General features: G+C 38.0%; 1 protein-coding gene across 3 annotated transcripts in view; it reads right to left on the bottom strand.

The window, feature by feature from the left end:
- The window catches only part of STK4 (serine/threonine kinase 4), a 77,926-nt gene that overhangs the window by 37,388 nt on the left and 27,314 nt on the right, over positions 1 to 13,224 (bottom strand). For all 3 annotated transcript variants that reach the window (XM_032767398.2, XM_075072290.1, XM_075072291.1), the window contains exon 10: positions 2,131 to 2,288. In XM_032767398.2, the coding sequence (XP_032623289.1) occupies positions 2,131 to 2,288 (158 nt within the window). The remainder of the gene's footprint in view (positions 1 to 2,130; positions 2,289 to 13,224) is intronic.

Genomic DNA, 13,224 nt, shown 5'->3' with positions numbered 1-13,224 from the left:
TTTATCTCTAAGTTGACTGATCTGGTTTCTACTTGGAACCACAGAAGTTAAAATAAAAAGCATGCTCCTGTCCATCCCCTCTGACAAATCACAATTAATCCAGTGCTGGGTTCAGTTTAGGTTGAATGTGCTTGACATTACTAGTGAAAGTACTCTTACTTCAAGCAGTTTATGACATTGGGGCATTCAATTACTAAGCAGTTTAAAAGATGAGTTTTGCCTAAAGCCCATCATTCGGTTAGTCTATCCAATTTTTTTAACCAAAACAGGAGAGGTATTCAGTGTTAGGTCTTTGATTGGATTACATAACATGTTACTGTTACTAACCCTCATTTAAAGGCTGCAGGAAATACCCTTGTGTCTATTAAACATTTGCTGCTTTCAAGTACTTATCCTACATAAAAGAAAATTAACTGGAGACTCAGCTCAATTATAGAATTAAAATGCAAGACTGTGGCACATTCACGCACAGAGGGAAAACAGAACTAAGGAAGTGTACACTGCTTGGAAGTGAGATTTTTACAAATTAATGTATGAGTGTGACCCATGCACATTTAAATAATGTTTGATTTATTGCTTTCAAAAGGCTTCCTTTTTGGGTTTTCACCAAACTGGTAATCTATGTAAACAGCAATACTTCAGTAATAACAGAAGGCAGTAAAGAAGGTTATATAACTGAGTCAAAACAGCTACTCATCACAGGTCTAAAAATATTTCTTCTCTGTAAGTGACAATGTTCTGAGCCTCTGTTTGCCAGAAGCTGGGAATGGGTGACGGGTGATGATTACCTGTTTTGTTCATTCCCTCTGAAGCATCTGGTATTGGCCACTGTCAGAAGATAGGATACTGGGCTAGCTGAACCATTGGTCTGATCCAGTATGGTTGTTCTATGCCACAGAACTTTCCCCTTTACCTTGTGCCTTCTATACTGCACACTTCCCTCACTGTGTGCACACTCCCACTGAACTAGATGTAAACTGATCCATAAGAGGACACCCGATTCTATGGTAATAAATTGGTGTCTTCACAGTTTTCAATAAAGTGCCAGAATGTTTATATGAAAATTTTTTAGATAGATTTTGGTATCAACCTATTAGAATTAAAATAGAAGCAATTTTTCCTCCACAACTCTTTTCAAAAGGAATGTGTATCCCTTACTAAAGTGTCCAGCCTCATATCTTTGGGCAATACAAACACCCATTCAATGACAGCCTGCACAGATGGAGGAGGGAAGTTATGCTGCACCTCTTAAATTAAAAGAGGGAGAGAGTTATATTATGTCAGAGGGTGGATGACCCTTTTAACAGGAGTTGGGCCTAACTCTACCTGTGACTAATTAGCCACTCCCCAGCTGAGGCTGTGAGGCCAGGATTCAGGTGACAGCTTGAAGATCACCTGGTTCTCATAAAAATCAACAAGTCACTCAGGTTAGCTGGAGAGCTGCAGGGAGTAGGAAGGCTCCTGCGGTAGTCCCCAATTCAGGAGAAGAGCTCAGTTTATATAAAACTCTCAGGCAGATGGCCTGCAGAGCATAATCTGCAAAGAACAGGCTAGGAAGGAAAAGGGAACAGAGAGGCTCGCCCTGACTCCCAGGCAGATGGCCTACAGAGTTCTGCCTCTCGGGAGCACTAGGGTTCAGGGCTTTAGACCTTGGAGGAGAGCTGAGACTCAGGGCTTCAGCCCTGCAGCTCTGCTCCTAGTTTCAGCCGGGGGAGGGCCGGGGGAAAGGAGGGTGCATGATGGGGCTGAAACTGGCGCTCCCCTAATACTTAAACCCTAAGCCCCCTGCAGGTCTGAAGCCAGGAAAGGAGGCGCAGGGCTAAAGCCCCAAGCTCCGGTGCTCCCAAGAATCAGAAACCCTGACCACAATTCCCTGTCTGGAGCCCTGACCCTGCCTCACACTGCAGCTGCAGCCCCAAGCCCCAAGGCAGTGAAGGAGTGGGTCTGTGTCCCCACTGCTGCAGGATCACTTCTGGTTCCATAGGGTAGCCGCTTGACCAGTATGTCTGTAACTCTGGTGTTTGTATCTTTGAGGTTCTACTGTACTTTGTCCAAATAAGAAAGCTACTATATTAAGATTAACAGAAAACCTTTAAAATGGCCACAATACATTTCAAAGTATATACTTACACATTCATAGTCTCCATCCTGTGGTACCTTCCAATCAGAGGAATTTTTTGTCTGGCCAGATGCATTCTTCCCAAAGCTATTGATCTGATTCTCCTTTTCTTTTTGTTCAAAATATTCCAGGAATGATGGTTTGGCTGGCTGCATCGTTTCATCCCTCCCTGGAAATATTTAAAAAATGGTAAAACAACGGTCACTTCTGTAAAAATCAGAAACTAGAGCATTTTATATTACACCAAACAGAATCTGTCTCAAGCAATTAGATCACTAATAATAAATAATAATAATAATACTTGGTGCTAACAAAGTACTATCTCTTTGGAAAGCACTAGACAAAAAGCTAATCCTTACGCCACTAGTGTGAGAGAAGTATTATCCCTATTTGCCTCTGCTTCCTCATCTGTAAGAGAAGTTAAGAGACCACAACGCAAGTTGCATCAGAACCAGGATTAGACCTGTGCTGAGTCCTTCAGACCAAACTGCTAAGTGACTGAGCCATATGTACTAGAAGCCGCGTAGAGACTTCAGCCAACAACTAATGAGACCAGAACCAAAATTTGTTTTACAAGTGAGAACATGCTACATTTCCCATTTGACTGTAACAGTACAGAAGACCAGCTGCCACCACACTCCAAGAAAGCCCCTGTAAGTTCCTTTGTATAAAGGTTACATATCCTGTCCTTGGCTGAAGGCATGGGGAGAGACTATTAATTTTCTAAGGTATGTATAGGGTGGATTTTAAAATCAACACTTATTCTATCAGATTCTTTTGCTAGGGATTTCCCTAAGTCAAATATAGGTTCTCCTACTGGGTCACACAAGTGCCTCATCTTTATGTCATATTTTTTTTCATATTTCAAAAAACTAAGTACATGCCATGCACCTCAAACTCTCCATTACTAAGACCCGCTCAGTTCCATTACACATTCTTTAGAGGAATCAGAATCTAAGTAAAAGGAAAGGCAGGGAGAACACTGTGGACTTATGGAGGACATGATGCAGTAGGAGTCCAGTTTTGCCAAGGAAAAGACCAGATGGGCTGTTTCGTTAGATTGGATTAGAAATAAGAATGGTAACATGCTGCCTTCTTTCAGCCACAATTACATTTGGATTGTGGTTTAATGTAAGCTGTGCAGTGGTGCTGGAACTAGAGGTACTGCTGCATCCCTTTGGCTTGAAGTATTAATAACACTTAATACATGATTTCCACCATCAGCACCCCCACTATAAAAATTCTTACAGCACCCCAGGATCCGTGTACATTTAGGCATGATTTCACCCAACCAATCTCCATTACCCCTACTCATCTTATGTCAAAAGTGGAAGTGTGTGGCCATACATTCAATTAGGACACTGCTGTGGTCTGAAACACAGATGAGATCTGAAGTATAGATGAGATGGGATCTAGGAGGAGCCCAGCCTTTCTCAGTTGAAGGATCATTAGAATGCCATATGGGGTTATGGGTCGGGGGAAAGAGACAAAATGAACAGACCATAGCCTCAAAGCACCTCAGAAAAAAAAAAATCCAGACAATATAAGAACTGTTAGAAGTAACAAAATATTGAAAGTTTCAGCGTGGATTCGTGACAGTATAAAAGGATATCACTGTCAAATTTAAGACTTACCGGCTAGTGCAATTGGTGCAGTTTCAGATGTTGTCTAATATGTATTCAAATTTATGTCCAGCATGACAAGCTAAATTCAATGCAGATAATACTTTGTGTAGAGTCTCAGCATAAGAATAAAAATATGTTTGTACGGAAGACGTATTGTTGCAGCAAGCTATATCTTAGGATCATGAAAACAAACTGTATTTACAAACATTCATAGCTAAATGCAGCATTGCTTTCATTTATGATAAATTGCTGCATATGGTTTTTGTGCACATTACATGAGTTAGTTCTGTAAGAGCAAGCCAATTAACCTATTTTGAATACCCTGTTTTCAAAAGGAAAGGTTATTTCATTGTGATAAAAACAGTTTTCTAAACAATGCAATAAATCTGTCATGTCTAAATACATTTTCAGCCATTACAGAAGTCAAGTCTCTCATATCCATAGAAGCCAGCAACTCAGAAATTCAATTTCCCACAACAGTGACCCCAGGTCAAGTGCCTGTATAAATGGCACCAAAATTAGCCAAACATAAGCCAGGTCTAGACTGAGCAGTTAAGGTTACACCAAGTGCCATACAAGTATAATAGCCAAAACTAATAAAAAATGGGGCTTAAAATACATAAAAACAGTCTCTTAAGTGATTTGCCAAATGTCCATAAGACAATATTTGGCAAAGAGTTTCACATTTAGGCGATATGCAGACATAAGCTTGTCAAAGGTCTAAATTTTCCAAGAGACTGTATGCTATTACTTGGTGCTTTATTTTTGATATCTGGAAATCCATACATGTTTAGTCACAGGATATTATTCTTTAAAGTAAAACTGACATATTATATTGTAGAACTTCATTTCCCAGATTTTATCGGATTATTAATAGATATAATGGTTTGAATTCTTGTGTCTACTTGATATTTTAAGGACATCTCGTGTGTTTACAGAAGTGTTAAATATACAGTAAAGTGAACTTCCATAAAGCAATAAGATTTTTAGCATGATCCTTGGCTTCAGATACTGAAAGAGACAAAAGGGTGGCTGTACAAATAGTAGGAAAATAGCATTAGAACTCTAAGCATCACTGCAACAGCTATCTTGCAGTCTTTCTTGAGCCAGCAAACAGCTGAAGGATGAAAATAAAAGCTTACACATTTGCATTGTAACAGACATTAAGACAAATTATTTTATTCTACCGCTGGCAATAGTTTCTTTTTTTTTTTTAAAAAGCCTCATTGTACAGAATCATATCAACAAAGCCACCTTCAGACAGACTGCATGAAGGTCAGAGTCTGGAAACGTGTTTGCAAAGTTAAGAAATACTGTGCTATTCGGGATAATTACTGAAGTAGTATAGAAATCTAATTACCATTGTGGTGACAAAACATTTAGAGAGTGAAGATACTCTATGGATACTCATTCTATGCAACTGCAAGATACTGTTAGAAGCAAGAGGCACTTTATAAATGTTATAGTCCAGGAATACAGAAGAATGTTTTATGCGGTGGAATTTTGTAGAATAGGCATGAACTCATGTTGGACAATCCAGAATAGTAACTGAAATGAGGTTTAAGGGGCCTAATATCAGTAGCTCCAACTAAGGACAAGTTGAAGAAGGTTGGGCTACACTGGTATGGGCATATCCAGAGGAGACCTGAGAGTTATATCAGTAGCATGGCTCTTGATGAAAGATAGCTAATGGAGAGACCAAAGACTCTGTACACAGATCGGATATCAGTGAACTCCAGAGAGACCAATCTGCATGACAGCCTAGAAGACGATTACAAGAGTCGCCAACCCCGAATAAGGGAAGTGTCAAGAAAGAAGATGCAGCAGGATGAAATCAGCTGTTGTATACACACACACACACACAATACACCTCTACCCCAATATAACGCGGTCCTTGAGAGCCAAAAAAAATCTTACTGCATTATAGGTAAAACCACATTATATCAAACTTGCTTTGATCTGCCGGAATACGCAGCCCCACCCCCTCCCCCAGAGCGCTGCTTCACTGCGTTATATCCGAATTCGTGTTATATCAGGTTGTGTTATATCAGGGTAGAGGTGTACTGGGTAATCTGGATCTTTTTAAAAATCTATATTATAATGAACAGTCAAATTGGTGCTGAGTGATTTGAAAAAGTCATTTTTAAATGCTCCTTCACATAGAGTACTACTTGATTTTCATGAGCTTATATACTTACTGAAAGATAATTTTGCTTAGATGTAGCTGCTGTGCTGCAGGGATTAATTCAGAAAGCAACATTAAAACACACACACACAAAACAAAACCACACCTCCCCCTCTTCCCAGAACAGTAAAATTTTATTCTTCACCAACTGGTGCTCACAGTAACATCCGTGGGTAGGTGCAGTCAATCACAGCACTAGTTAATTCAGTCATGGAAGGGTCCTTTGGTAACTTCAGTGAAACCAAATCACAAATTTCTAACGTTTAGTTAACTAAATTTCTGTTTCCACACAGAGGAGCAACATAAGGATACAAATAAAAGGCAAATGACTACAAGCAGCTTCTGGGTTAGATTTTGATAACTCTACAATAGTTAAAAGAAAGCATGTACTGTACTTCTCATCCACATTAAACTGGACACCAGTAGCCATGAAGTCAGCTTTGTCCTTTGAGGGGATACAATAACCTTCAGACTATAATGGCCACCAATTAAGTACATTTGTATAGGATATATTTTTAACCTTAAATATTGATTTACTGGAATAATTTATTAAATGGATTAAGATGTAGATTTACTAATTGACAAGGAAATGATGAACGGAAAAAGACTGTAAAATAACAAATCTAGCACAGCTCTGGGGATTTTTATCAATTTTAATTGCTACTAGAATTTCAGAGTCAGGTTGCTTATTTAACAAGAGTGACAGAAATGCTCCTTGAGAAGGAAAGACAATACACCAAATCCATGTCATTCTGGAATGCTAGATTTATTTTTATAATCCTGACTTACATCAGTACCAGCTTTGCAGAAAGGTCATCTGCTATTAATTCAATACAAAATTCACCTGTTTAATTCCGTTTAAGGTTTTGATAGAAACTAAAAGAAGAAACTAAAAACTAAGTCTGGTTCTCTAAAGAAGAGTGTCAGATACTGGCCACTGCTGGAAAAGACGCCAGACTAGATGGGTCTGTCAATTTATCCCAAGTAGACATTTCCTAGTATTACAGGGTGGTATCAAAATATTAATGTTTAACAGAAGTGAAGTGCAGAGACAGATGGAGAATCACTACTAGTTATACTGTGGGCACTATGCATGTCAGACTGGAGTAACTTCTTTATGTAAGCATGTACTTAGGACCTTTAAAAAAAAAAAAAAAAAAGCCTCTTATGGAGATGAATCAATATAGCTCCTCTGGAGCTGTTAATGTTCCATCATTTAAATATATAGTCGTCATTTTAGGAGCCATATTAATTACAAAATGGAACACAACAGCTCTGTTGGAGCCTTTCCAGTCTATTACATGTTTAGGATATGTATTTAGCACCATAAGTGCTCATAGCACGTTATTGTAAAGTGTGCCAAATGAAGAATAAAGATCAGAATCCCTACCCAAAAAGAAATACAAAAAAAGAAAACCCTCAAATGTGCTGTTGGTATAATTTCTTTGAAAACTGAGAAATATTAATGTTTAAATCTATTTTGGGACAGATGTTAGAACAGTGAAATGTCACTGCCATGCCTGCTCAGGTGAAGGGCAGATCACAAAGCATGTATGGCAAGTCCCTCCCCTCACACCCAAAGGTGTGAATTCCAAAGCACTGCTATCCCAAGTACTCCATATTAACATTAATTTCAGAATTACTGTTAAATACAGCCTAGCGTCCAGTAAATAGCCACTGCTTTGAATCTTCATTAGTATTGCCCAATAAACTCTAATAGCATTTGGACTTTATGGAGGGGATTTTCCAAAACCAAAAGACTTCAATAGGAGTAGAAATAGGCCAAGGTAGATTGCTTTTGAAAATTCCACTCTATTATTCAAGTAAGCTTGCTGAGTAGTAAATCTATGAACGTAACAAGAATGTTTCTCTCCTACTAAAATAAATGGGAAATAGAAACCAATGCAATAGAAAAAAAATCCTTGTTTTACTATTTCCCCCTCTTTATAGTGACCCCCCCCCCCCATCAGCAAAAGCAAATTCCAGAGCTGTTACTGGCTATGATAGAAGTACACATATTCCTTCAAGAATGCATAACCTCTTGCAGATTCTTTAAATCTGTTTTCTGTTTTAAAGAGACCTATGCTTGAAGCATGTAGATGTTCCTCATTCCAAATCAGAGTCAGGGAAACTGCATTGCAAGTACATTAAGATTTTAAAATTAAATGTTTAACCTGCAGCCCTGCCAGTTTGCTAATGGACACGTTCATATACAGAACTATAATTCTATCTAAAACCATAAAATGTTGGCTTATGAAGTTAGCAATATTATATTAGAGAAGTTAGATACCAAACATGTGTATATTTTCCTGATAGGAAGACTAAAGTTTATCAAAACAAAAATTTGGCTCTTTCCTCTAAACTTAATAGAAAGGTTTTCAATTAAAAATGTTGAAGATAAAAACAAGCTATTTCGTTTTAAACATTACCATGAAGTGCTGAACACCCAAATGCACAAATGTTGCACTAGTGCATAAACTGCCAGAACATGAATTGTTTTTGTTAAGTCAGACAGTAATTTTTGGTGACAAATGATATCACCAGTGGCTAATTAGACTATAAACTTCTATATGAGGAACATATCAAAATAAGATTATCTTGGAGTTTTCCCACGAACTACACACAGGTAAGTGCTTTGAAATCCTTGGATAAAAGATTGTAAATGCAAAGTATTTTTGTTGTACTATGTCTTTCATCATGGCTTAGCCTTGTTGTAACAAACTATTTGATATGCCTATGCACTGAGAATGAGAAAAAGTTTGACAAAATCTGAGTAGCTTGGCACATTTTCTGGAATTACATACCAGAATACTAGGAAAGAACTTGACTGACTTTGTTAGACATTAGTTTGCTCATGGTCCTAGTAAGCTGCAGCATCTAGACACGCTCTAGTGGACTACAATTAAGTTCCGGAGAGTGCATGCATTTGTGACAATGGGGTGGCAGGAGGCACATACACCAAGGACTCTGGAAATAACTTACTATTTGTTTTGTGGTAGGACGCAGAGACCCAAAACAAGGATCATGGTGCTACACATCCGGGAATACAGAGTCCCTGTATAGAAAAGCTCTTGATCAAACTTTGCAAGGATGTATGAAATGTTAGTTTTAACTTTAAAAATCAGAAAAGCCATTGCTGTCTATTATAGTTTAACTCAAAGGTCTAAGCCAAGCATTTAACAATAATAGTGCCCAATGATTACATACAATAAATGCCTAATATGCAAATTTCAAATGGAATTGTAGTTGTTTGCATCAACCTTTTCCTCAAAGAACCATAACTGAAGTTTAAAACAACAAGGAGTCCGGTGGCACTTTAAAGACTAACAGATTTATTTGGGCATAAGTTTTCATGGGTAAAAAACCCACTTCAGATGCATGGAGTGAAAATTACAGATGCAGGCATGATTATACTGACACATGAAGAGAAGGGAGTTATCTCACAAGTGGAGAACCAGTGTTGACAGGGCCCATTCAATTAGGGTTTTTGTGGATACAGAATAACACAGCTACCCCTGATACTTGAAGTTTAAAAGCCACTCGGGATAATTTGTACAGAAACTAATAAAGATTAACAGAACTGTATCATTTCATACAGCATAGCAGAAAGAGGCAAATTTATTCAACTACAGCTAAAAGTATTCCACCATTAATTACTTTCCTACCCTTTAGTAACATGAACTGGAATTCACTCACATGAAGTGCAAGGCACGCATTTCACAACTCCTTAAATGTACACTGATAAGTCTTGCCACGACTACGAGGAACTGTTTCTCAATCCCAAACGAAATCTAAACCATGCCTGGTGGGTCCTGCCACCACTGCAAAGCAACAGAGGACTATTACAATTAATCGAAAACATCCAAATTAATTTATTTTGTAAACTATCTTCTGTTCATTCAAAGAAAGAATATTTATTCTTAAGGGCACACAAAAAAGTCTATGGTACATGTGATAGAGAAGGCTCTGTGCATTTTCTATGATGCAAGAAAGCTAGTTAAACTGACGACTACCCTTTTTGACATCTTCTTTTACTATGTTTTATTAAGAACTATGACAATATTATACTAGCCTGCAAGCAAATGAAGGGACAGAGGCTGCTTTCCTCCCCATCCATCACCACAGGATTTTCTGACAGGGAATTCTTCTGTCTCAGCTTGTTTGCTTTAGTCATTGGACTAAATACATGAAGGTATTGGCAATGGAGACAAAAGCAGAAAGAGAGGAAACGGTGACAAGTTCTGATTGGATAACTCATTCCTAGCCCATATCATAAGCTTACCCAGAAGCAACTTTACTTGGATGTGTTGCAATGTCTCATATCTAGGGTCTCGTGCACAACAATCTGAGAATTTTGATTGGTATAAAGCTGAGTGAGAATACAGATGTGTCAGCAACTCCATTTTTTAATGTCTCTACTTGTTTGTGGCCATAAAAACTTACCAATGCTTAAGACAGAAGCTGATATGCATATACCACATTGTTTGCTGTTCTTTTCGGAGAAAGAGCCTCAACAGCATAAGTAATGGCTGGTAAGAAGAATTCCAACTTAGAAGTGGCATTCTCTTTGATCCAAGAAGTTTTAAGATTTTATTTGAGAAATTATTTGTTCCCAAGAGGAGGACATTTCCTCCACAGTTTATTTGGGTCCTCACAGGAAATAAACTCCTAATTATTCTTAGAGGAGACAGGTTGGTCAAAGCTAGCCTGCAGATGAGGTTTACTATTTTGGGATAAAGTTGTGTCTAATCATAAATGATTCAACTCTTTCCTCTACACCTTTCAAGATACTGTTGTGGTATATGGCCTACTGTATGCTACTCAGTAATCCACTACTCATGCTCCCCATCTTGATCAAGCCATTGCTCATGTCCAGAAAACTTCTCCCAGTTTCTATCACTGGCATTCATAGGTACACTAGCACAAGTATACTTTCTTACACAGTACTGTAAAAGTAATAAAGGCACTCAAATGTAAACTTCTAAAGATTGCTACATTAAACATCTGTACGTCTGCTTCTAATTTCAGAATGCTGGATGGAATTTATGTTCATGTAGTATCGGCTTTATTAATGGTGAGGCCATGTACAAGATGCAGCATGCAAAGAACTGAAAGTGGACAAGTGTGTAGCTCAGACTCCAATTTAAAAAAACGTAATCCGTTGGGCAAAGCCTTCAGATTCTCAACGTGTTTTAGAAGACATCATTACCCTACTGTTAAAAAACACACCACTTTCTTGCCAGCACCAAAACGGCAGTATATGTACTCCCACTGCTAGTCTACATGACCGCACTCAGAGCTACATGACATGATATGCCTGTTGCACAGATGGGAGGTAAACAGAGAGCAGTCAGCTTCACCAGAAGCACTACTAAGATGAAGGTGAAAAGCAATATAGAATATAACTAGCACAGGGGAACATGCCCAGTACTGGAAGAAAGTTCTCATTTGTGGACATTTATATTCACCATGCATCAACAGCGGCAGTGTAATGCTACAGTGAGGAAGGAAGTGTTTAGTCAATTTAGGTATTTATACAATGCTCATCATAGTATCTGAGGACATATTGCTAATAATGCTTTATGTCTCAATTACCTTTAAATGGTCCAATTCATTTTAGATATAAAGCTATTCAGCATCTTCAGTGGTATAACCTAATACATGAACCGGAGGTAGTGTTATGGAAAGTCATCTTCTGAAGAACAGCCGAAAAATGCCAATGACATACTTCTGCAATAACCACATCATCCATTTCAATACCAGGCAACTAAACAACTTCAGATACCGACTGTCATTAAACCACCTACAGCTGCCTCATAAGTATAGATAAATAGTGCTTTATTCATTTGCAACAATAACCGAGTTTAACACCCAGTGGATGCCTTCTAAGCCACCCACATTTAATTATGCTGTGCATTTTAAATGACTGTTTTTACAGAGAAAAGTCATTGCTCTACATGAAAAATTAGACTTCTAACTAATGAAAGGTCTATTGAATGTTGGCACTTAAATGTTTTACTGTAGCTAAAGTTAAAATATCAATATCTTGCACATTTAACACAAGACTACCAAGACTAAACATGCTCAGACGGCTCTTCTCACCTAAAAAAATTGCAACACACACACATACCACTTTCACTCATTAATGAAATGCTGCCATCTCTAGGATGGAAGGTGGCTTCTTAACAGAGCATAATCATTTGCCAGCTTAGGACATAGGGAGAGATTTCAAATGTAATTGGAAATGCCAGATGAATTCATGTAATCATTGGATTTGGAATCTAGCTAAGACAGGCTAATGCACCTATTCTGTGGGGAGTGCCAAAAAATCTTTAATGATCACAAATGGAGGCATATTTTACATCATATCCAAATGACAAAGGGTATGGTGCTATCAGAGCTGCTAATGCCATGCTGTTGCATTTGTATACTACAATAAAGAACCTCACTCATGTGTATACAAAAAAAGCCTCATACACAAGACCCCATCTTGGAACACTCAAATTCCATGGTATGTTTTGTTTGGTGCTTACATACCACAGTGACAGGCCCTTTTAAGAAAGACAGGGCAGGTTTAAGTACTGACCAAGCTAGTTCTTACTTCACTTACGAGATCCGATTATAGCCCGAAGGCAGTATAGTTATCTTACCTGCCACATCAAGTATGCTTCTACTCTTTAGTCCTAAAAGAGCCAAGGTATCAGTTTTCCTCATCTCAAGTGCTACCCATTCTATGGGCAAGTAATAAAAGCAAGATGTGGATAAGACAAGATTTTCAAGTGTCTAGCAGCACTACGAATCCTGGCAAACAGCAGGAAATGTGTCTACTAACAAACATACATACACAAATAGCCTGGGAGATAAGAGAAGAAATTTTAGTAACTGAATACAAACAAACACTTATCAATTGCATGAATATTAGTGAAATTTATCTTTAAAGAGGAAATACCAACATTTTTTCCCCCCACTAGCAATCCCAGCGCATGGCTGGCTGAAGTGTAGTTTAGTAGATGTTTTAACAAGAAAGGACAATAAAAAGATTTGTTGTGACTATAGTGAAATAATTATTCCAGTGTTTGAGCAGAATAAGAGTTCCTCATATTACAAATGAGTGCCCTTCCTTAGTGCTTCAGAAGGCTAGCTTTTAAATGTTAAAATTACAGCTTGTTCCAAAGCAGTTAAACTTGTATCAAGTAAGCTGTTAACAATGGATTTACAACAACAAAAAAAAAAGATGTGTAACAGTGCAGTTTAAATAGTTGTAGTTCTCAGAAAAATCAAAGACTCAAGGGCTA

This window comes from Chelonoidis abingdonii, chromosome 14, assembly GCF_003597395.2.
Source record: "Chelonoidis abingdonii isolate Lonesome George chromosome 14, CheloAbing_2.0, whole genome shotgun sequence".
NCBI lineage: Eukaryota > Metazoa > Chordata > Testudines > Testudinidae > Chelonoidis > Chelonoidis abingdonii.
This window is presented reverse-complemented; position numbering and strand designations above follow the sequence as displayed.